Genomic DNA, 21667 nt, shown 5'->3' on the forward strand with positions numbered 1-21667 from the left:
GGTTAGCAGGTATGTGGATGAACTAGATAGTGGATCGCCACCGAAATCGACAAAGCCATAGAAGATGGAGAGAAAGTGATTGGATCACCACATTTTTAGGGTTCAAAAATGGTACATTAAGAGTTATAGGAAAACACTAAAATTCAATAATAACTGATGGTCGGGTGTAAATCATGTACTTATTTGTATTATTTTATATGTTTTAGTTAGTTTATTATGCGCACAATGGTACTTCATACGTGTTTATATGTTGCAGGTCTTTGAGTGTTAAATATGCTAAATTGGGACTTGTACGAGCATGGGATGAAGTCTTTGGATGATCGGAGAGTAAACGGAAGCTAATCAATGTGAAGAATTGAGCCTAAGCCTGTTATACAAGTGTTGGATCAGAAACAAGACGAAAATATGGAATTTTAGGTCTCAGCGTAACTTACTCTGGTCCTGACGTAACTTACTCCAGGACCTTACATAAAGGGCGTAAGCAACTTATAAAACAATGGTGTTTGGCGTAGGAAAACAAGACCCGACGTAACTTACGCCGGGTAGGGAGTAACTTACGTCGGGTACTGATAAGTGACGCGAACTTACGAGTTTTTAAGGGTATAAAAAGGGATAAATAACCCAAACTCAAGGAGAACTTCTCTTGGCCGTTTTGGAACATCTTGGGACGATTTTGGGTGCTAAGAAACATCAACAAACATCATTCGATCGATGCCTAACGAATTCCAATCATCAATTGAAGATCTAATGGCTACCATGAGAGGCTAATCCTCTTCGAATCATATCCGGGATGTAAAGTTTATATTGCTTTCAGTTTTCTCATGTGACTAAGAACGTTTATGTATAATTGTTTATGGTTAATCTATAATTATTGATGTTTGGTATTTCTGTGTGTTCAATCTGTTTAGGTTTACGTTGATTTGAACGATTAGTTACCAGTTGCTATAATAATTGATCATAGGGTTGTTTGACTAGGTTGAATACGACAAAGCATATAATTGCCCTTAACTGAGTCACACTGGCAGGGACTGTTTGATAACCAGTGCCGTGTGTAAAGCGATTATTGTTGCCTAAGGTTTTGTCTAGTTGATCAGTCTGTAGTTAACCGTTAATGATTAATCTGTTAGGTTGCATGAGATTACCGTTAGTTACATACTTGAAGTCCCGGGTGTGATTTGTTTTTGTTAACTGATTAAAACTTGTTCATATACTAATTGCTTAATTTTAAACTAAACTATTTGCTTGTGTGATCAGCACTAAAACTTGCTACTTCATAATATCATAATCTTGTTTACACGATTCACATTGACCACATACTCCTGATGGATACGATACCTTACTTATCCTAGCTACTTAGGTTAATTAGGTTTTTACATGACTCAAACGACGGTCATCAATAACCATTTTCCTCATTATATGTCACGTATTAGGTTTGGTCCAGGTAAGTTTAAGTATTGGTGGTCCGACCCGTTTGAATGTTTTAAAATGCTTTTAAGTTTCACTATGTGCTATTTGTTTAAAAATGTTGGACGGGTGGAACTAAACGGGTTAAACCGGGGTTGGATAAAAAAAAGCCTTCTGATTGAGATTTCAGGAGGGAGTCCGGTTGAAGACTCTTCTGAAAACTTAGCACTTCCCGGGAGGCAACCCGGTAGAATGTTTTCGCTTTACTTTTATTTTTGTTTTTGGGTTTTTCTTGTTTTCTTGTGCTGGTTGTTTCTTGGTTTGCTTTCAGGTTGCTCTAGGATATTGGATGATTGATGATACATGGTTTGATTCAAGTGTGGGGAGACTATTTGTTGGTTGATTGCCACTTTCGTTCGTAAGTGACAGCTTGATAGAGAGCACCAGAGTGTGAGACTTTCGTTCGAATTGGAGGGCATGAGACACGACTCGCGAGACAACATCGTCATATTTACCAGGGAGTCTATTCCACTTTACTTATATTTGAATGTGCTTTAATTTTTGTATTTTTCCTGTCTCATTGAGGACAATGTGACATTTAAGTGTGGGGATGGGAAACTGACGTTTTTATATATTAAAAAAATCAAAAATTTTAAAAATAATAATAATAAAAAAAGGTTTTAAAAAAATATTCAAAAAAAAATTGTCCCGAATACTTACCGGAATTTTTTTGCAAATAATGGAAAATGATAGAAAAATTTGAGATCGGTTTTTAAAAACTATTATTATATATGAGATTAAATAAAAGATAACGCACTAAATTTGGGATGTGTCAGCAGGCTCAACTAGCTTTGATAGTCCTCTTTAGCAAATTTTATTTTTCTAAAATTTTGAAAAACGGTGAAACCGAATTTCGATGCTTAGGGAGGATTACCATAATCTAAAAACTTTGAGATAATAAGACTTAGATGCACTCAAACCAGCACACCACCACATGTCCATCTTTTTACGAGCTTAGAAATAGTTATATACTTTAGGGTGATATAAAAAAAATGAAAAAAAGAGAGAAAAAAAGTGTGCTATGAAAGTTATAAGTATTTCAAAAGTTGGTCCGCAAAGCAAAAGAGAGAGAAAGTTATGTATTGTAAAATGCCAAAGAAGCATTATCAAAGTTAGTAAAAGAGGCCAATGCACATACTAGACGGGAATTATAGTTTACGTGTTACCAAGGGGATAGTGACTCTGTGGATACACTATTGGGGCTCGAAGGTTTTTAGTCAATAAATATTTTTATTAGGGATATATATGACAAAGTCCAATAATATTTAGGGTATGCTCGTACAACCTCCACATGACCATACATCCATCAAATTTCACCGAGTGCATCTACTTAGTACCATCAACGAGTCATTGGCTTATGGTGATTTGTCAAACCAGTTTGCTTTGACTCTAGTTTTTCTAGCTCTCCTTGTCTGAGAAGGGGCAGGTGTAGCCGTGGTTTTTGAACTTAAAACGCTTAATGCAATTGGGGGCTTGATAGGCTGGTGGCTGGGTTTAAGTGGACAACAATATCGGCAATTGCGGTTTTTACGTTTATCTATGCTTAAAAATAATTAACCTATATGTTTTAAAGATCAGTTTCGAAACCTGTTTTCTTTCATGCTTTTTTATTGGTTTTACCTGCTTCATATTATGTGTAACACTACTTTTATACATTACATAATACAAGATGTGGATAATCCAAACGGTTACTGATTCTTGAACCACCGCTTGAGGATGGTGGTTTTCTGCTCCTGAATTTCATGGGTAGGTATTTCTTAACATAGCTGATATGACTTACAATTTTAGTACTATTAGAACTTTCCTCAAATATCTTGTGATTTATCTGCTTTTACTATATTTTTAGTGCTTACCCCCCGCCCTCCCGTATTTTTATTGCAAGGTGTAGCATAAGGAGTCACTGCAGCTTACACAAGGTGCCATCATCACTGGTTTAAAAAGTCAATGCAGAGCATAAAAGGTAAAGTCAAAAAGTGTTGTTTTATGGTGCAGAGTGGGTCTCATGACCACATGGCTATAATTTTCATTCCTTTTTGAAAAGGTTTAAACTTTTACAATTATTCATCCGATTTAATAATATCTTATTTGGTTTTGATAAAGATATATGATACACCTTCAATTTGTATTTTGTGATAGTTTTCATAAGTAAACAATTCTTAACAAATACTATTGACATTGTAAATACCTGTGTTTTGTAGGTACTAAGGCTGGTGAAATAATGTCATCAACAATGCCTCACAAAGTAAACTCCATAGACTTTTGAAACACTAACGACAATCTTGAGATAGGGAATGCAATCCTAGACCATTTAACATTTGAGCATGACATTGCCTGTTTCGCGTTGACAAGCGTTTTTATACATTTCTTCTTTATGGTTTACATTTAAGTATATGAACCTAAAGCTTATGCCTTAATTTCTAGGTGATGAGAAGATGATCCGGTGTTAAGGAGCCTTAGGAGAAACTGAAGGAACCTAAATGTAGTTTACAAATGTAAATGATTGGAATTCTATTTTTTTGAATGAGAAACATTCAATAAACATCAAACCAGTATAGCAAGTTGCTAATTGGGGCCACGAATCCAAATACATTGTTAACACAAGCAAAATGACAATACAACAACACATAAGTAAACAACCCCATATCATAAAACATTGAAAGTTCGCTACTTTTCTCACGTGATCGCCTCCGTTTTAGATCTATGTCTCACCCATAAGTAACCCATTGCTTTTATTGAAATATTAATGGAGGCAATTATAATAAAAGAAAATGTACAATCCAATTAATTAATTTTTAAGAACTTATAGGGCCAAGCCCGTTTGAGTACGGACAATTGTCTATATTCAAATGATATTTATAGGTAGACTTTAATATATATACTTAAACGAGTGTTAGATGATTCGATTACACTTAAAATTTGCTACTACTTTTAGGTCTTAAAATGAGTGCTTAAAAGTACATGCATACTTAAGTGAAATGTACTCAAGTGAGATTAATGTGTGATTGTTAATGAAACATGTTAAATATAGGCTGTATGTTTTTATTATAAATTATTATTCTTATTTTAAAATGTTTTGTACCTAAACCCATGTAGTACACGGGTTTATAACCTAATATATTTATATTACAAATTTCACGCCCTTTGTATTAATGACATGACTGCATCTTAGTCATATGAAATAAATATAGGCCCCATGGCCAAGCCGCTGTCCCCCCCTGGCCTCTAAAACAACGTTGTTTTCCATTTCCAAACTTAATAACAATGGAGAAGAGCAAGTGGTTAGCCACAGTAGCCTGCATATGGATCCAGTGCAGCTCCGGAGCCTCGTCTACCTTCGGTATCTACTCGACCGTCCTCAAATCGAGTCAAGGTTACGATCAATCTACTCTAGACACCGTATCCGTGTTCAAAGACATCGGTGCCAATATCGGGGTTTTATCGGGTTTACTCTGTGATATTGTTACGGATCATAACCATCGCGGGTTCGGACTCTCGTTGGTTTCCTTGGTTGGAGCAGTTCAGTGTTTTGTTAGGTATTTTCTTATGTGGTTGTCTATTACTGGAGTTATTAATAGGCCTCATGTGTTGGTTATGTGCTTGTTTATGTTCCTGGCAGCGCACGCGCAGACGTTTTCTAATACTGCGAACGTTGTTGTGGCTGTTCGGAATTTCCCAAATTATGGTGGAACTAGTGTTGGGATTACGAGGGTAAGCTGTTCTTTCATATGATTGGATCTTTGGTATTGTATAAAAAGAAAATGCATGGTTAGTTATAGTAACACGATATTCATAGTACAAATTCAATGCACGTATAGTACATTGGGACCGTCATTATTTATATCTGTTTAAAGTTTGTGGGGTTCTCTATGTTGAGTCTATAGCCCCTTCAGGGGTGTTTGGGTAAGCTTTAATAATTGCTAATTTGCCTTTTGTTTTGTAAGAATAAAAGTCACTTTTGAAAAACTCACGTTTGAAGCTTTTTGACTTTTAAGAATCTTTATTAAACACTTTTTTGTTTTTCAATAAACAAATAATAAATAAGCAACTTATAGAAGTTCACCCAAACACCTCTAATTGTTTGTTTACTTTTGGTCTTATCTCTTATGTCAGAGTCTATAAAAGCATTCAAATTTAAACCATCAAATTTGATGAGTGAAATTTTTATAATTTAGGAATTGATTTAGAGTGTTGTGAGTAGATGAGATAAAAATACAGTGATTTTTCTGAATATTTGAAAAGATACTGTCCACTCCTATATTTTTTTAATATTTGTTGAAAGTTGTGAGTGAAAGAGAGAGAATGGATACAAATGATAAAGTTATAGAAAAGTATTATTTAATTAAAAAAAAAATAATGTAGTGTTTTTCGTGTACTTTTGGATTTAGAGATTGTGAATTGAATGGGAATGCTCTAAGGCCCTTGATCTCTTCTTTCAAAATAAGCATGTAAAATTAAACACACGTCTTTATACTAAAAATAGAATGATGAAAAATTTGTTAAAGTTGGAAGAAAATCATAACACTAAAATTGGAGCTCTAAATGACGGAAGTCAGAATTCAAGTTTGACAACAACTACATGATCTTGCTTTTTGATGCAAAACTCGATACTTATGGGCATGTAACTCCATTAGAAGCCTAATGTATACCTAGTGTATATCGTTTCACATTTGGTTTTTCGTGCCATGGTCTCATATGTTTAGCTAAGGGTCCAACTAAGGACACCCTTAGCTAATCTAAGCAGGAGTTACTAACTATCGAATCATTTTTGTATAAAACTATTTACATTGAATTTTTAACTAATTGCAGGGATTTCTGGGGCTAAGTGGAGCAATACTAATACAAATCTACCAAACGCTATTCGACGGCAAACCAACCACCTTCGTACTAATGCTTGCTATATTTCCAACAGTCGTACCTCTCACACTAATGTCTTTAGTGCATGCAAACCCTTCAAACACGACCAACGACAAACCTCATTTGAACCGCATCTCGCTAATCTCACTAAGCATAGCCGCATATCTAATGATTATAATCATCTTACAAAACATTTTCACATTCCCATCATGGGTTCACATCCTCACAACCACCATTCTTTTGCTCATAATAATATCCCCTCTACAAATCGTCGTCACCGCTCAAACAAACAAACCACCACCACCACCCCCTGCCACGACTCCATTGATCACATCTCCTGAGGCTGCACCTGTAGCCTCGGTTGAAATGAATCTAATTCAAGCTATGTGTACCATCAACTTTTGGTTATTGTTCCTAGCCATGGTTTGCGCATTAGGGTCAGGGTTAGCAACCATCAACAACATAACTCAAATAGGCGAGTCGCTTGATTACTCAACGGTTGAGATTCAAGCAATGATTTCTGTATGGAGTATATGGAACTTTATTGGTCGGTTTGGTGGAGGATATGTGTCGGATTATTACTTGCATAAATACGGATGGGGGAGACCGTTGTTTATTTCATTCACGCAATTAGGAATGACTATCGGCTACTTAATAATCGGCTCGAGTGGGAATTTGTACATTGGGACATTGATTGTAGGTTTTTGTTACGGGTCACAATGGTCTTTAATGCCTACAATTAGTTCGGAAATATTTGGGGTGAAACATATGGGGACTATTTTCAACACTATTGCCACTGCGAACCCTATTGGTTCGTACATACTTTCCGTGCAAGTAATAGGTAACATTTACGACAAGCAAGCAAGAGGGGGGTCGTGCCACGGGATACATTGTTTTATGCTTTCATACTTCATATGGGATACATTGTTTTATGCTTTCATACTTCATATTTGGTGGGGTTTGTGTTGTCGGGGTGGTTGTTTCGTTCGTGTTGTTTCTTAGGACAAAGGGTTTTTATGCTAAAAAATGGTTGAAGTTGTTAAAGGGGTAGCGACACACGAGGGGATAAGCGTATTAAGCGTTGCAGTATTATTTCATTAAGTGCGGTTCAGTAAATCCCATGGGGTGGTTTGGAGGAGATTTTAAATAATAATTAGTTTATTATATAATTGCTAAGTTAGTCTTATCTCAATAAGTTAGTCTTATCTATTTTTAATCCTATTTGTGTTTAGGTCAAATTGTGTATTTGATATATAGTAGAATTATAACTGATGGGTATACACCTATCATCGATGTATTATTGAGTTTTTAGTTTGTCTGTTATCAATAAAACATAACTATTCGTTGGTTTATTCTTTGTCAATTGCAATCAATAGATTGTTGATCAAAGGAATTTGTTTTTGTTTTTGTTTCTGTTTTGGTTCTGGTTGACTAGAAGCAATAAATAGTTGTTGCAGTTCGTGTTCTAAACCGTGGTGTAATTATCACTTGTGTAACGATTCCTAGTTAAACGTGTGTTGTATATATACACTTTCGGTTAATTATATGAACGGATATTACAGTGGTGGTATTTATTGATTTTATCTTTGTTAATCTATTCATTAAGGTTCGATTATATCCAAATATACATGTATGTATATATTCATACTTGTTTGTATGGCTTGTTTGTGTTCACTTTTGTTCAACTTTTAGGTCCGTTTACTGTTATAAGTGGGTGGATATAAATAAATGGTAACAAACATGAACAATTTATTCGTTGAAGTACTCATTTTCATATTTTTTTAACAACGTTTGAAAGTGTTGGGAAAAACAATTACTTAGTCACGAATGGTATACAAAAATTGCAGAATTAATCTTCGTTTGGCAAAATATATCCCGACCCGAATGAACTAATGAGGATGCTAAAAAATAGGGTAATTTAAAAGTAAAAGGACACAATAATTTTAGCGTGGAAAACCTCTCAAGGCGAGAGTAAAAACCACGAGACTACTAGAACCGCTTCAAATCCACTATCACCAATAACAATAATACAAAGTCTTCTTTAGATAAAACTAGAGGCATACACAAATCATCATATATTTGGAACAGACAATCTTCAAGTATATGGAATCAAACTAAAAGAATACGAGTAAGAGATAACACTAACGAGAAAATACTCGGTCTCTAGAACGTCTCTTAGCTCTTGACAAAACACCAAAATAATGAAGCAACCAAAAATTGTTCTTGACTTGTTGTGTCGACAAAAGAAGAAAAACCCCAAGACTTTTGTTTGTGTTTTTCGGCTGAATAAATGATCACAAACCAAAAACCTTTTTATATGTTATTGTTTCTTGTCCTCTACGTAAAGGCCAAAACAAATAGAATCTTGTGGCTATGTGGGTCACGGCCCAATAAAAAAACATCACCCCTTATTTTCTTTTGCCATACGGATGACAAACAAAAATAATAATTATTGTTTTTTTTCTTTTTCATTTATTACTAAATAATATTAATAGGAATAACCCATATAGGATAATATTTGTTGGGCTTTCTCATGGATAAAAAAAATACCCTAACAAATCTCCCAATTCTTGTCTATGAAAAAGAACTCACCACTCCGGCGAGCGAACATCATATCTTTAGTTTCTCCCTTGCCAAAGCTTTGGTTAACATATCGGAACAATTATCATCAATATGAACTTTATCAAGTTCAAACAACTTGTCTTCAGTAACATCTCTAATCCAATAATACCTCACATCAATATGTTTTGTTCTCTTATGATACATAGAGTTCTGTGCAAGATGAATTGCACTTTGATTATCACAAAGAACCATGTAGCGGTGTTGCATAAAGCCCAGCTCTTGCCTAAATATTTTCATCCACAATAAATCTTTGCATGCTTCTGTTGCTGCCATATACTCTGCATCGGTATTAGACAAAGCAACACACTTTTGCAGTCTTAACTGCCATGACATGGCTCCCCCTGCAAATAACATCAAATATCCAGAAGTGGGTTTCACGTGGTCCCTATTTCCTACCATATCAGAATCCGTGTAACCAACAAGCATCGGATCCCCATTTCCAAATGTTATACCCAATTTGAAAGTACCCCGTAGATATCTAAGGATCCACTTAACTGTTTCCCAATGCTTCTTACCCGGATTTGACAAGAACCGACTAACAACACCTACTGCATGTGCAATATCAGGTCGTGTACACACCATTGCATACATCAAGCTTCCATTTGCTGATGCATATGGAACACCATGCATATAGTAACATCTCTAATCCAATAATACCTCACATCAACATATCTTCAATTTATTTTTATAATTAAACTAATCAAATAAAAACCATTGCATACATCAAGCTTCCCCCGTCCCATTTTAAATGTCATGGGACCCAAAACACATAAATTAAAAATGTTTGATTATTTTATTTTATGAGCTGTAAAATGACAATAATGTCCTTTAAGTTATTATGGCTAAAAACCATTTTTCTTCCTTGGCAAAAAAATGACATTTAATAGTAAGGGCACAATTAAAAATTGAATTTATATGTATAGAAATGACATTTAAATTGGGACAACCAAAAATGAAAAAATGAATATTTAAAATGGGACGGAGAGAGTAATACTTTTAACATGTGTATACTTAATTAAGCCTAAAGAAAATTGTACGATCATTGACCAAATTTGACGGGTGTCACACAAAGAAAAAGGGCACAAAAAATAATTACAAGAATTTGTTAACTTTCTCTTTTACATGCAATGCATATGTCAAATTCTTCAATCATTTTAAAATGTACATAATTGTTTATACGACATCTTTTATAATAAAAAAATTCTCCATAATAACAAGCATTTTGTTTTCTTTAATACGAGTACCATATTGCTATATAAAAATTTTAAAACATACTAGTGAGTTTTTATAGATTGTGTTATAGGTTTTTGTTATTATGTTTTATAAATTGTGACACAAATTGTGTTGTACCTATTTTGTTTTAGGATTGTATTTTAGCATAATGTTTTTTTTATATTTTGTTTTAACAGAGTGTTTATTTATTGTTCTTAACAACCACTCCTTTCACAATAATTCCTGAGGTTCCTCCCACACTCCCACATACCCATTTACATTCACTTAAAAGCTCTTGTGGTTTCACTTTTCATATCACCAAAAATAAATATATATGCATACTATATTATGTGGTCACTGAATATGGGTTTTCATATCTGCATACCTACTAAAGTAAAAAAAGTAAAGTTACACTTATATAGGACAATAACAACGCATATAAATTAAAGGGTGGGCACTGGTTAAGTGTATATTAAAATCTTTAACATGAAAAAAATTGATACTTAGGGGTGTTTAAGATTCCTTATTTTACCTCCTTTTGATTTATATAAGTTATAAGTTACAAAGCTGTAACTTATGACTTATGCACTCACAAAACCTAATTTTCTCAAACACCTTATAAGTTATAACCTATAAATTATAAGCTATAAGAAGGTAAAAAAAGGAATTCCGAACACCCTCTTATTTTCGGGATTGAAACCAGGAGCTATAATCTTTGAGTCGTCTTTTGGCTTGTACGCTAAGTGTCACATCCCTACCTACGGCGGAACATGCCGGGGCGCGACATTGATTGTATCATAGCTCAGAAGACACTAAGTAAAATACACATGTCAATATCTAAATTATTCTTTCATATATCAAGATTTAAAAACACAAACATTGTCTCAAAAGAAATACCGTTACATTTAAATATTCGAAACATAAATAACTTAAATTAAAAGTGTTCTTCATTCATCAAGCAACCTAAGGTCTCATCTAACTTCCAATACTTGATTCATCCGATAAAGCTACATGCGTTATGCGTGAAAATATATATTTTTGTCAACATAAAGTTGAGCAAGTAAACCACAGTTTCAAGTATATAATATAATAAAATGACAATACCATGCAATAATCGTAAATTACTACAACTAGTAAACAATAAATAAAAGTTGTCTTTTCAACCGAATCGCATTGATAACAGTTTACTTCGACGGCGTATGATCATGCTAATGAGGATGAGGATGAGGTACCAACCAACATAAATAAACACATAGTCATATTCGCACATAACAACTAATCGAGCAATTTCAGTTATGCATATAACGGAATTGTAGTGAAAACAACAGATTGATTTTGAACGCATAACGCCCCCAATTGTAAAGCTGTAAAATAATGGGGATGTGAATTTACTTATGTTTAATGAGTGGACTAAGTGGGGAGAGAGAATAAGAAAAATAACTAGGATGAAAGCGATCAAACTCCTCTAGGTTCACAGACAAATATTCCTAGTTGTTAATGATAATAAGAATTAGATAAAATCATAGCGAAATACTAAGATTTATGACGGGTTTAAGATTCGATAAGGTTGTGTAAGATTAAAATATTATTAGGTATATTTTAGTTAATTATAAGGATATTTATTAATGTTAATGTTGTTGTCGTTATCTTAAATTAAAAATAATAATAATAATTGTGATAATAATGATAATAATTTATAAGTAATAATAGTGATATTAATAATACTTGTAATAATAAATATTAATAGTAATAATAAAAGTTAACAAAACCGGTTTTAAGATGACGGAAAAATGGCTCAAAGTCTTGGTTTCTAATGTTTAGTTGAGTCGATATTTAAAAATAAATGTTAAAAGAAATAAAGTAACAAAGAAAGAAGAAAAGAAGAAAAAAAATGTTAAAAACGGGCTGGGTCGGGTTCAAACCCGCGGACCAACCAACTGAGCTAGATTATCCATTTGTTAATTAACATAACAGAAACGAAAACATAAGAATACAATTAAAAGAGCATAAGAACCCTAGATTATCCAATTGGGTAATCTGATCCATGTTCGATCAAACAAGGTTAGGGCTTTTGATCTATGACAAAACTCGATTCTAGCCGTACCTTTTAATTGAATTATAACAGTGGTTAAGATGGTGAGATAGATCGAACTAGTTGCGGCCAAAAAGGGGTTGAGTTAGGTGACGGGTTGGGATTTAAAACGGAATTGAGCTTAGGGGAATTATTATAGACGATGAGGAGGTGGTTTCTGCAAGTTTAATTGATTCGTAACGAGTGTATTATATAAGATCACAAATTAGGGTTTGTTTTGGTATAAAATGGTTAATTGATCAAACTATGAACGAATTAACGCGTGTTTACTAAAATTGGATGTCGGTTAATGGATTATACGACCGAATATGCTATATTCCATATTCGATTTGATCAATTGAGCGGGAATTGAAAGTTTTGAAGACAATGGGGGGCGCGGGTCGGGTTTTTGGGGTTTGGATCGGCTGGTCGGACTAGGGGGTGGGTTAGGGTTATTTTAAAATATTATTTTAATACCAGAATTTACATATTAGGTCCCCAGAGTTTATAGATGGAACGAGAATGGGTTATAGTTTGAGTTTGGGTGGAAATTGTCAAGTTCTTGTAAGTTTGAATATTTAAACTATTAAATAATAAAACTAAAACAATAAAAAATACTCAATAAATGTGTCGGTTTTATTAAATGAGTGACCCGAACCCTTAAACAGGTCGGGTATAATTACAAGAATATAAAAATGAAAACCCGAAATATTACACTAAGTTGTGTCCAAACCCAAAATTTCCCTCTCCAACCAAGAGCATGTCTTGTTGGGGCGTGCAAAGAATGGTTATTGGAGTATCAAATTTTATTATTATTATTATTATTATTATTATTATTATTATTATTATTATTATTATTATTATTATTATTGTCCTTGGATGTTCATGGAACGCGTAGAAAGCTACCAACGTGTGTAAACAGTGCAAGTGAGTCTGTAACTCTCTTTTTTATTGGTTTTATATATGAGCCAAACCAAACATGAACTTATCCATGGACTAGGTTTGAGTTTGGGGTCGGCTCGTTTCGAGCTCTATTTCGTAGAGATTAAACGTACAAATCAGTATGAAATCTTTTAAGCTTAAAAGAAAAAAAGACATAATGGGACATGGGTATATAATCTTGGTAAAAAATTTGACCATCAGAGGTTGTTGGAGATGCATCGACTACAGCCCGACTCTAGCGAGAAGAAGCCATGATTGTAAAGGAAGCCATTGATGAAAAAGCGATGATTGTATGCTTACTTGCATATATGAATCATAGAAGTGAATTAGTGATAATTGTACATTCTTTTTTTGAAACGTAAAATTTGCAGTCTAAGAGTATTTTCAATGGGTTCTCTATCTCCATCTATTTAACTAAAAAATATAATTTCTTTAATTTATACATCATTTTCTAATAACCTTTTCCAAACCCATTCTCCATTACCATCTCTATATTCTTTTGTCTTATTATCATTTTCAATATAAAATGATTTATAATATATATTTATAGAAGGGTAGTTGGAAATAGAGTATTGTGACAACACTCTAAATTTTAATGCTTCCTATATCATTTTACTAAAATTTATAAATGAAGTTTGGAGATAGAGAATGGGTTGGAATGATTATTTAGATTTTTTTTTCTAAATTTTAGAAATGAAGATGGATATGAAGAACCCATTGGGAATGCTCTAAAGCAAAGACATATATTAAATATATTTTAATTTAACAACATTTTACGAAAAAATAACCTACATGTCATTTATTACATCATCGGATCATTATCTAATTAGTATAATTGAAAGGTTTGATGCCACAAAAGTTTTTTTGTAATTATTTTATTAGTTTAGTTTTATTTTTATCTTAATCATTTTGACATGTAATCAATTGTGACCTCTTGACATGTTGATTGTTGATGAGTTTATTAAAGTTAAGAAAATTAAACAAAAGTTTATGTAGGTTCAAGGTATATCTAAAGCAAATTTTTAAAGATAACTGTTCTCCATTCTTTGAATATATTCCTTGAATTCTTTTTATGTTTTTTCTGTCTTTTCTTATTTGTTTTTTTGTTTAAATATGTTTATTTCATATATTCCTTTTATGTTTTTATGTTTTCCTTAGTTTCTTTTTATGTTTTTCCTTGGTTTCTTTTTATGTTTTTTATGTCTTGTTTTTGTTTGTTTTCCATTCTTTGAATTCACTGACTTAACAAACCTATTCGATACCCATCGAATTCGCGTCAATTCGATGCCGCAACGTCCGTGTTTCAGCGACCAAATAAACGGCGTTTTAAATATGGTGTTTCAACGACCAAATTAATTTTTTTTGTTTAGTTTAAGTTACGTAACCCGATACCGACCGAATTCGTATTGACTCGCTGCTGGAACACACATACACGAAAACTACATTCACTATGTATAACTGCCAAACAACACCAGCCCGGCGCAACGCGCCGAGTTAGTCACCTAGTTTGTAACATTCTATAAGATCACGCATTACAAATTATGTGTATTTTTTAAATGTTATTTATACATTAACGAACATATCTGATAATGATTGAATTCACGTTGACACGTCGTTGTAACGCTTGAGCTTTACCAACGCCCGAATTTAAACTTTGAGTTAACACTCGAGTTATACCAACATGCGAGTTTTACCGATTGAATAAACGTCGTTTTAAAATTTGGACCTTTGCTCATTTGAATTGAAACACCGGTACACCACTAACCGCTTGAAATCCATGGCCAGTTAAGAACACTAAAATCGATCGCTCGTTTGTAATGATTTTGAAATTGACGAATCGTAAATCAATACTTTTGGTCAGTTGTCTTCTCGATCAGTTTTCAACAACAAAACCCTAATTTTAATTTTTTATATGTTAATTTGAGAAATTTATTTGTTGGGTTTACTGCCGGTACCGTAACGAACATAATTAATACCAACCAAATTCATGTCGACTCACCAACACAAATCAAAGGTACTCACCACACAATATGGGCGAACAATAACCGAATCTTTCACCACAAATCGAAGGAACTCGCCGCACAATAGGGGTGAACAATAACCAAATTGTTAACCTAACCAAAAACCAACGAAACCAATATGAAATTAGTCGAATTAACCAATGAACACTTATCATTTATTTAAATTTTTTTACCATCGGTTAACCGAAATGAATCAAACCGAACAACTCATATCTTCATATAATTTTTATTATTATGCTATATTTAATGTTTCATATCACCATTTTTGTGTATTTATACCGCCATCGTACATATTTATATATCCATTTTATGTATTTCTAAGTAAAGTTTTAACCAAAAATTTGAATTTGGTATTAACCAACCGAACTGATTAACCAAAAACCGAACGGTTAATCTAGTCAAGGCTATTAACCGAACCGAACCAAATCACATAACACAAAGAAATGAATCATGTTGAGAACAGTTATCTTCTACCATGGCGGTGAAGAACAAATGGATGTCAACAGTAGCCAGCATCTGGATCCAATGCACCAGCGGCTCACTCTACACCTTCTCATTCTACTCTTCATCTCTCAAATCAAGTCAACGCTACGACCAGTCAACTCTGGACACAGTCTCAGTATTCAAAGACATCGGTGCAAACTTTGGTGTTCTGTCTGGTCTAACCTACACAGCGGTTGCACACCCGTCAAGTTCCATTGCTTTTGGTGGCCCGTGGGTGGTTCTGCTGATTGGTTCGGTTCAGTGCTTTGTGGGTTACTTTTTGATGTGGGGTTCGGTTGTTGGTTTGATTAATAGGCCGCCGGTGATTGTTATGTGTTTGTTTATGTTGTTGACTGCTCATGGAGTCACGTTTTTGAATACTGGGAATGTGGTTACTGGGGTTATTAATTTTACTAATCATAGTGGTACCATTGTTGGCATTATGAAGGTTTGTGTTTATGCACACCAAGTGTTTGATTAATTGACTCAGAGAACTTTTTGGTTAAAGAAATTGCTTTTTTAAGTTAATAATTGTAGCTAGGGGTGCGAATGAGCTGCTCGCGAGATTCTTGTGATTAGATACATAAAAAGGTCAAAACGAGTCGACCTTTTTTCGAGCTCGATCAGAGCCCAAACCTCAAACAAAGCTCGTTTGGTTATGGAGCCTGAGCTCGAGCCTTGTATGGGAAGCTCGTTTAGGCTCGTTGAGCCTTAAGTAGCCATGTGTTTTAAACTTCTATGTATGAATCTCGCACTGCGAAACCGAGCTCTATCCTAGTGTTGGCTCGTTTACATGAGCTCGATCTAAGCTTAGGCTCGTTTAAGGTGTTTCTCAAAACATAACAAAATAATTAAAAACATATATAAAAGTTAATATAAAATAATAAACGAGCTGAGCCCGAGCTTGAAAAACAACCCACGAGCTGAGCCTGCGTTTGAAATACGACTCATGAACTGAGCTCGATCTTGGAAAATGACTCACGAGCTAGTTCAAGATTTAGAAAAAGAGTTCTCAGTGAGCCGGGCTCTCGTAAGTCAAAACGAGCCTAGTCGAGCTCGGGCTCGACTTGTTTATGCACCTACTTGTATCATTTTTATATTTGTTAGTTTTTCTTTGAAAGCTTCAAACAATGTGGCTGAATGTTAACGTTAAGTGTGAGCCATCTGATCTCAAAAATCAATATGATATGTACACCAAGTGTTTGATTATTATTCTCATAGAGCTTTCTACTTTCTAGGTTTCTTACATTTTCTTTATCTGAACAGGGTTTTCTAGGCTTGAGTGGAGCTATACTGCTTCAAATATATCAAACAGTTTTCAACGCTGGACCAACTCATTACATTCTGATGTTATCGTTGCTCCCATTTATAAACACGTTGCTGTTTATGTCTAGTGTGAGACCCTATGAAACAAATGAAGTCGATGAAAAGAAAAACCTCAACGGTTTATCGCTCTTTTCCATTATTGTCGCAGCATATCTCTTCTCAATAATAATCATAAAGCAAGCAGTTACTTTAAGTTTACCAGCAAACATGGTTATCTTCTTCTTGCTTGTTATTCTGCTAGCATCGCCTATCTATATTGCGGTCAAACCACGGTCAACCCATAACTTTGAAGAAGCGGATACAGATACAACCCCATTACTGAATAATGTTTCGAGTAATCAAGAACATGATAAGAATCTATTGCAAGCGATTTGCACGGTTAACTTTTGGTGTTTGTTTGTTACAACTTTAGCTGGTATGGGTACGGGCCTAGCCACTGTAAACAACTTAGCCCAAGTAGGCGAGTCACTCGGGTACACCTCGTTTGAAACGAGTACGCTAGTCTCGTTATGGAGCATCTGGAACTTTGTGGGCCGGTTTGGTGGGGGCTATGTGTCGGACTACTTTCTTAATAATAAGAAATGGGCCCGGCCCGTTTTCATTGCCATCACTTTGGCGCTTATGAGTGTTGGTCACTGTGTGATTGGTTCTGGTTTGCCCGGAGCTCTTTATGTGGGGTCGGTTTTGGTGGGTGTTTGCTACGGTTCGCAGTGGTCGCTAATGCCGACAATAGCTTCTGAGGTTTTCGGGGTTTTGCATTTTGGGACGATATTTAACACGATTACGATTGCGGGCCCGATTGGATCGTATGTTATCTCTGTGAGGGTGATTGGGTATATTTATGATAGGGAAGCGGCTCGTGGAGGGACCGAGTACTGTAGTGGAACTCATTGTTTTCGGTTATCGTTTGTTATTATGGCGTTTAGTACGTTTTTAGGGTTTATGGTTGCTATGGGGTTGTTTTTTCGGACAAGAAGGTTTTATGAACAGGTTGTACTTAGAAGAGATGGGAGGTTGTAGTTGAATCAAAGTGTAAAGAGTATTGTGTAAAAATAAATGAAGTGTTACTCTTGGTTTAATATTACCTACTGTTAAGTGGTTGACTTGCTTAAACAAGACATTGGCACCAAATTTTGCAAACCCATCATCATCTACACTCAATTATGCTAAATGTTGTGTTTTAACTAAAAAGAATAATTACTCACTGTTACGCATGCACTGATTTTTAACTAACTCACTTTTTAACTTTCACATCGTCATCTAATTAAAAACTTAAATAAAAGAGAGATGGAAAAAATGATAATCGATTGAGGTTCCATGAACCTCACCCGCTTATTAACGCTAGTTAACGGGCTGGCATCCCCACTGAAGGCGCGACGCCCCTTTTAATGCCCACGACATGGTGTTTCAAGAGGTTAAACTCCTACTTGTAGAGGGGCGTTAGCCCACAAAGTAGTCATATCATGTTTTGTTTTGTATCTAGTAATATTAAAACTGTTGTTGGCACAAACCCCAAAAATGCATCTTTAATACATACTACAATACAATTTTGAATCGTAAAACCTTTACATAACATTTAAATAACCAATATAAACCTAACGATTGAAAATAAAAGTTTGATTTATAACTAACCAATTATGTTTATTTGACCATTGAAATATTGATCATTAGCTTCGAGTCATGTCGTACATCAAGTAGAGGTGGATAAACCGGTTATATTCAAATTTGATCAACGAAGTCAAAGCCTATTAAACCCAAACCAGTTCGGATCCAAACCTTTTGAACGAGAATAATCCACACTAGTTCGAATTTGATTACACTTATATTTTAAATATTCATTTTGTATCGATATCGTTTTAGAGTTTTGAGACATTAGAATGTTTTTAAGCAGGGTTGTAGAAATCATTAGGCACTAACTGAGCGGTGGGATAACGACTAACGATTAATCCTATTTAAATTTATATGTTATTTTTCAAAAATACATGTCTATACCAAATTTTATATTTTAGATATTCAATTTGTATCGATTTTGACTAAATAATGATCAAACAGCAACTAGTCTGTAGTGTAACGACTAGAGGTGTACAGAAAAACCGGTTAACCGGAAACCGAACCGGACCGCTCTGTATCTAAAACCTGTTTCTACCAAAACGGTTCTCAAACCGAACTAAACCGCCGGTTCGTATAGTGGTTTGGGTATTTTACAATCAAATCAGTTTCAAAACCGGTTAAATCGGTTTAAAACTGACCCAAACCGGCCTTGATCAGGTTGATTACTTCTATGCTTAAACCGGTTTCTAAACCAAACCGGTTAGGTTTGTAAAAAAAACACCCAGTTTTATACACCTCTAGTAACGACTAGCAACTAATCAGCGCCTTGACGGGACTTTTACAACCATTTAAGTGCCAACCAGTTTCAAATCATGAACCGGCCCAAAACCCGGGGTTCAAGTCCACAACCGGGCTTTATATGGGTGTTTGGGATTTGTTATTTGCACCAACTTATAACTTATTAACTTTTTAAAAAGTTAATAATGTGTAAAAGGTGTTTGGCAAACAATAAGGACTTATGGTTTTTAACTTTTGGCCAAGACAAAATAAGAGGGTTTTGAAAAATTATGATTCCCAGTGGGTGTAACATTCCCATTACACCCTTCACAAATCACAGACCACCTTCATAAATCAGAGACCACCTGCATCTTTAACTTTTATCTCCCACCTGCATCATAACTTCAATCTCTTTAATTCTCTCTTTTAATTCTCTATTAACAACCATCTTTAACTTCAATCTCTTTAATTCTCTCTGAAGAGGTAGGTCCCAGCAGAGACCAGTTGGTCCCGCAAGACTCACCTTGAACAGGGACGTCTGCGCAAAGGCCATCTGCTCCCGCAGGACCCACCATGCTCATAGGATCTTACGCGCAGTACACAAGCTGAACACGCAGGGAAAGCCTCCCAATGGTGAAGTACCCCGCCTGTTCCCGCAGTTGCGGATATAAGCCATCAGGGAAGGCTACCCGCAGACAGCAGGGCTACACGCACAAGACACTAGCTACTTCAGTAGTCACATGAAGGAATGAGCAAGGCGGGAACAATCCCGCCTAAATGAGCCAGTCTGATTCTGAAAGATCTTTTGTACCATGCCTACCAAGGTATGGACAGGACAGACGATCTGACCAGAACAGCCCATGAGCCAATCACAGGGTGACAGCTCATCGACAACAGGGCGAGGAGGAGCACCCTCTAGTACTGTTTGTCACTATTAGCCGCTGCCTACTCACCAACCCTTACTGAGGAGCATGCGCGGCCTACAGTTGGTGGAATAGTGTTACTGTTGGCCGTAACCTATTCACCAACCAGCATGGCCTGCGTACAATCCACAGTAAGTGGGACGTGCATAATCTACAGTTGGTGGAATAGTGCAGCCGACTTTGTTACTGTTGGCCGTAACCTACCCACCAACCAGTATGGCCTGTGCATAGTCCACTGATTGAACAGGAATACTATTCAGCCGGCTGTACCTTCTTGGAAACCTACCTTCGGCTATAAATACTCCAATATCTTGGAATGGTAAGATCATCTGCTATCCAGTTATCTAGCAATCTCTTAATATACACTTATATTCAGAGCAACCTAGTCTGATTCTCACGCCGGAGGGTGGTCACAAGGAGGAACTCCCCCCTTCTCAGTGACGAGCTTACGGTGTTTGTTTTGCAGGTCTCCTGAAGAACAGCCTTCTCAGTTAGACCTCATCCGTGGGAAACATTACTTAACCCCCAGATTATCTATAATCTGTACCGGGTCACTTAGTGTTTCTTCATTGGCGCCATCCGTGTATAAAAGCTAGAACTACTTTAGTTTTTTCACAATTTCTGAAGAAATGGTTAACGTTACTCCGGTTCAAAGGCCAGTAACCGACCAAGAAACCCCGGTAACAACCCCAGCAACTGGGGGAAACACCGGCGGTTATACAATCCTTACGAACACTACCCCGACTACCCAAGCCGGGGCAAGTGGAGTAAATATTCCATTGGGGTTCTCCGATACCCAACTGGAAAAACGAACGAAGGTTCCTCGCCAAACACTAGATCAAGTGAAGGCATGGGCCGAAGCACGGCAAAGAGAATTCCAAGCCGAATTGGACGAACGCTTGCGTTCAGTTCAACAGGCTGACGAATTCGCCAGTACTCGCCAACACCTCAATATGAGCAGTGACTGCGAGTACTCAGACGACGAGTTGGAGTCCGACACCGACGCGAACCCTCGCCATAAGGCGAAAGGGAAGCGTAAGGAAACGGACGTCCAACCAAAAAGGAATTTTGGGGAAGCCTTTAAACCAATCGTGGAGAGAAACCCGCGTGACTTTTCCAAAACCTTTAGACCAACTGCTACAAATGCAGGGAAGTCAAAGTTCGCAAGGGACATTGCGGAAGCAATCGCCCCGAGAATTGCCAAACAAATGTCCAACATTGGCACTTACGATGGTCTATCCGACCCAGACGACCATTTGAACAGGTTCATTGCGGGGGCTACCGTCAGCAACTGGACGGAACCCACGTGGTGCTACATGTTCCAGATGACTCTGGTCGGAGCGGCCAGGGCATGGTTCGATCGTTTACCGATCCACCACATATATGACTGGGCGGACTTTCAGAACAAGTTCAGCCAGCAT

At 35.9% G+C, this 21667-nt stretch overlaps 2 protein-coding genes across 2 annotated transcripts; both read left to right on the top strand.

Moving 5' to 3' along the window:
• Positions 1 to 4719: 4719 nt before the first annotated feature.
• LOC143613411 (protein NUCLEAR FUSION DEFECTIVE 4-like) lies at positions 4720 to 7369 on the top strand. Its single transcript, XM_077087119.1, has 3 exons — positions 4720 to 5172; positions 6271 to 7207; positions 7242 to 7369. The coding sequence occupies exons 1-3, from the start codon at positions 4726 to 4728 to the stop codon at positions 7367 to 7369; spliced, it is 1512 nt and encodes a 503-aa protein (XP_076943234.1). The 5' UTR covers positions 4720 to 4725.
• Positions 7370 to 15627: 8258 nt separating this feature from the next.
• LOC143613410 (protein NUCLEAR FUSION DEFECTIVE 4-like) lies at positions 15628 to 18040 on the top strand. Its single transcript, XM_077087118.1, has 2 exons — positions 15628 to 16117; positions 16936 to 18040. The coding sequence occupies exons 1-2, from the start codon at positions 15662 to 15664 to the stop codon at positions 18013 to 18015; spliced, it is 1536 nt and encodes a 511-aa protein (XP_076943233.1). The 5' UTR covers positions 15628 to 15661; the 3' UTR covers positions 18016 to 18040.
• Positions 18041 to 21667: the final 3627 nt, after the last annotated feature.

Source organism: Bidens hawaiensis, unplaced genomic scaffold, assembly GCF_021521415.1.
Source record: "Bidens hawaiensis isolate Kalapana, Puna unplaced genomic scaffold, B.hawaiensis_p1.1 tig00037310_1, whole genome shotgun sequence".
In the NCBI taxonomy this organism is placed as follows: Eukaryota; Viridiplantae; Streptophyta; class Magnoliopsida; order Asterales; family Asteraceae; genus Bidens; species Bidens hawaiensis.

What these genes read in the sequence shown, in the direction of transcription:
- LOC143613411 (XM_077087119.1), top strand. Translation starts at nt 4,726, where the DNA reads ATGGAGAAGAGCAAGTGGTTAGCCACAGTAGCCTGCATATGGATCCAG. An exon ending in CTAGTGTTGGGATTACGAGG is followed by an intron (nt 5,173 to 6,270) that starts GTAAGCTGTTCT and finishes AACTAATTGCAG; the next exon opens with GGATTTCTGGGGCTAAGTGG. An exon ending in GGGGTCGTGCCACGGGATAC is followed by an intron (nt 7,208 to 7,241) that starts ATTGTTTTATGC and finishes CATATGGGATAC; the next exon opens with ATTGTTTTATGCTTTCATAC.
- LOC143613410 (XM_077087118.1), top strand. Translation starts at nt 15,662, where the DNA reads ATGGCGGTGAAGAACAAATGGATGTCAACAGTAGCCAGCATCTGGATC. An exon ending in CCATTGTTGGCATTATGAAG is followed by an intron (nt 16,118 to 16,935) that starts GTTTGTGTTTAT and finishes TTATCTGAACAG; the next exon opens with GGTTTTCTAGGCTTGAGTGG.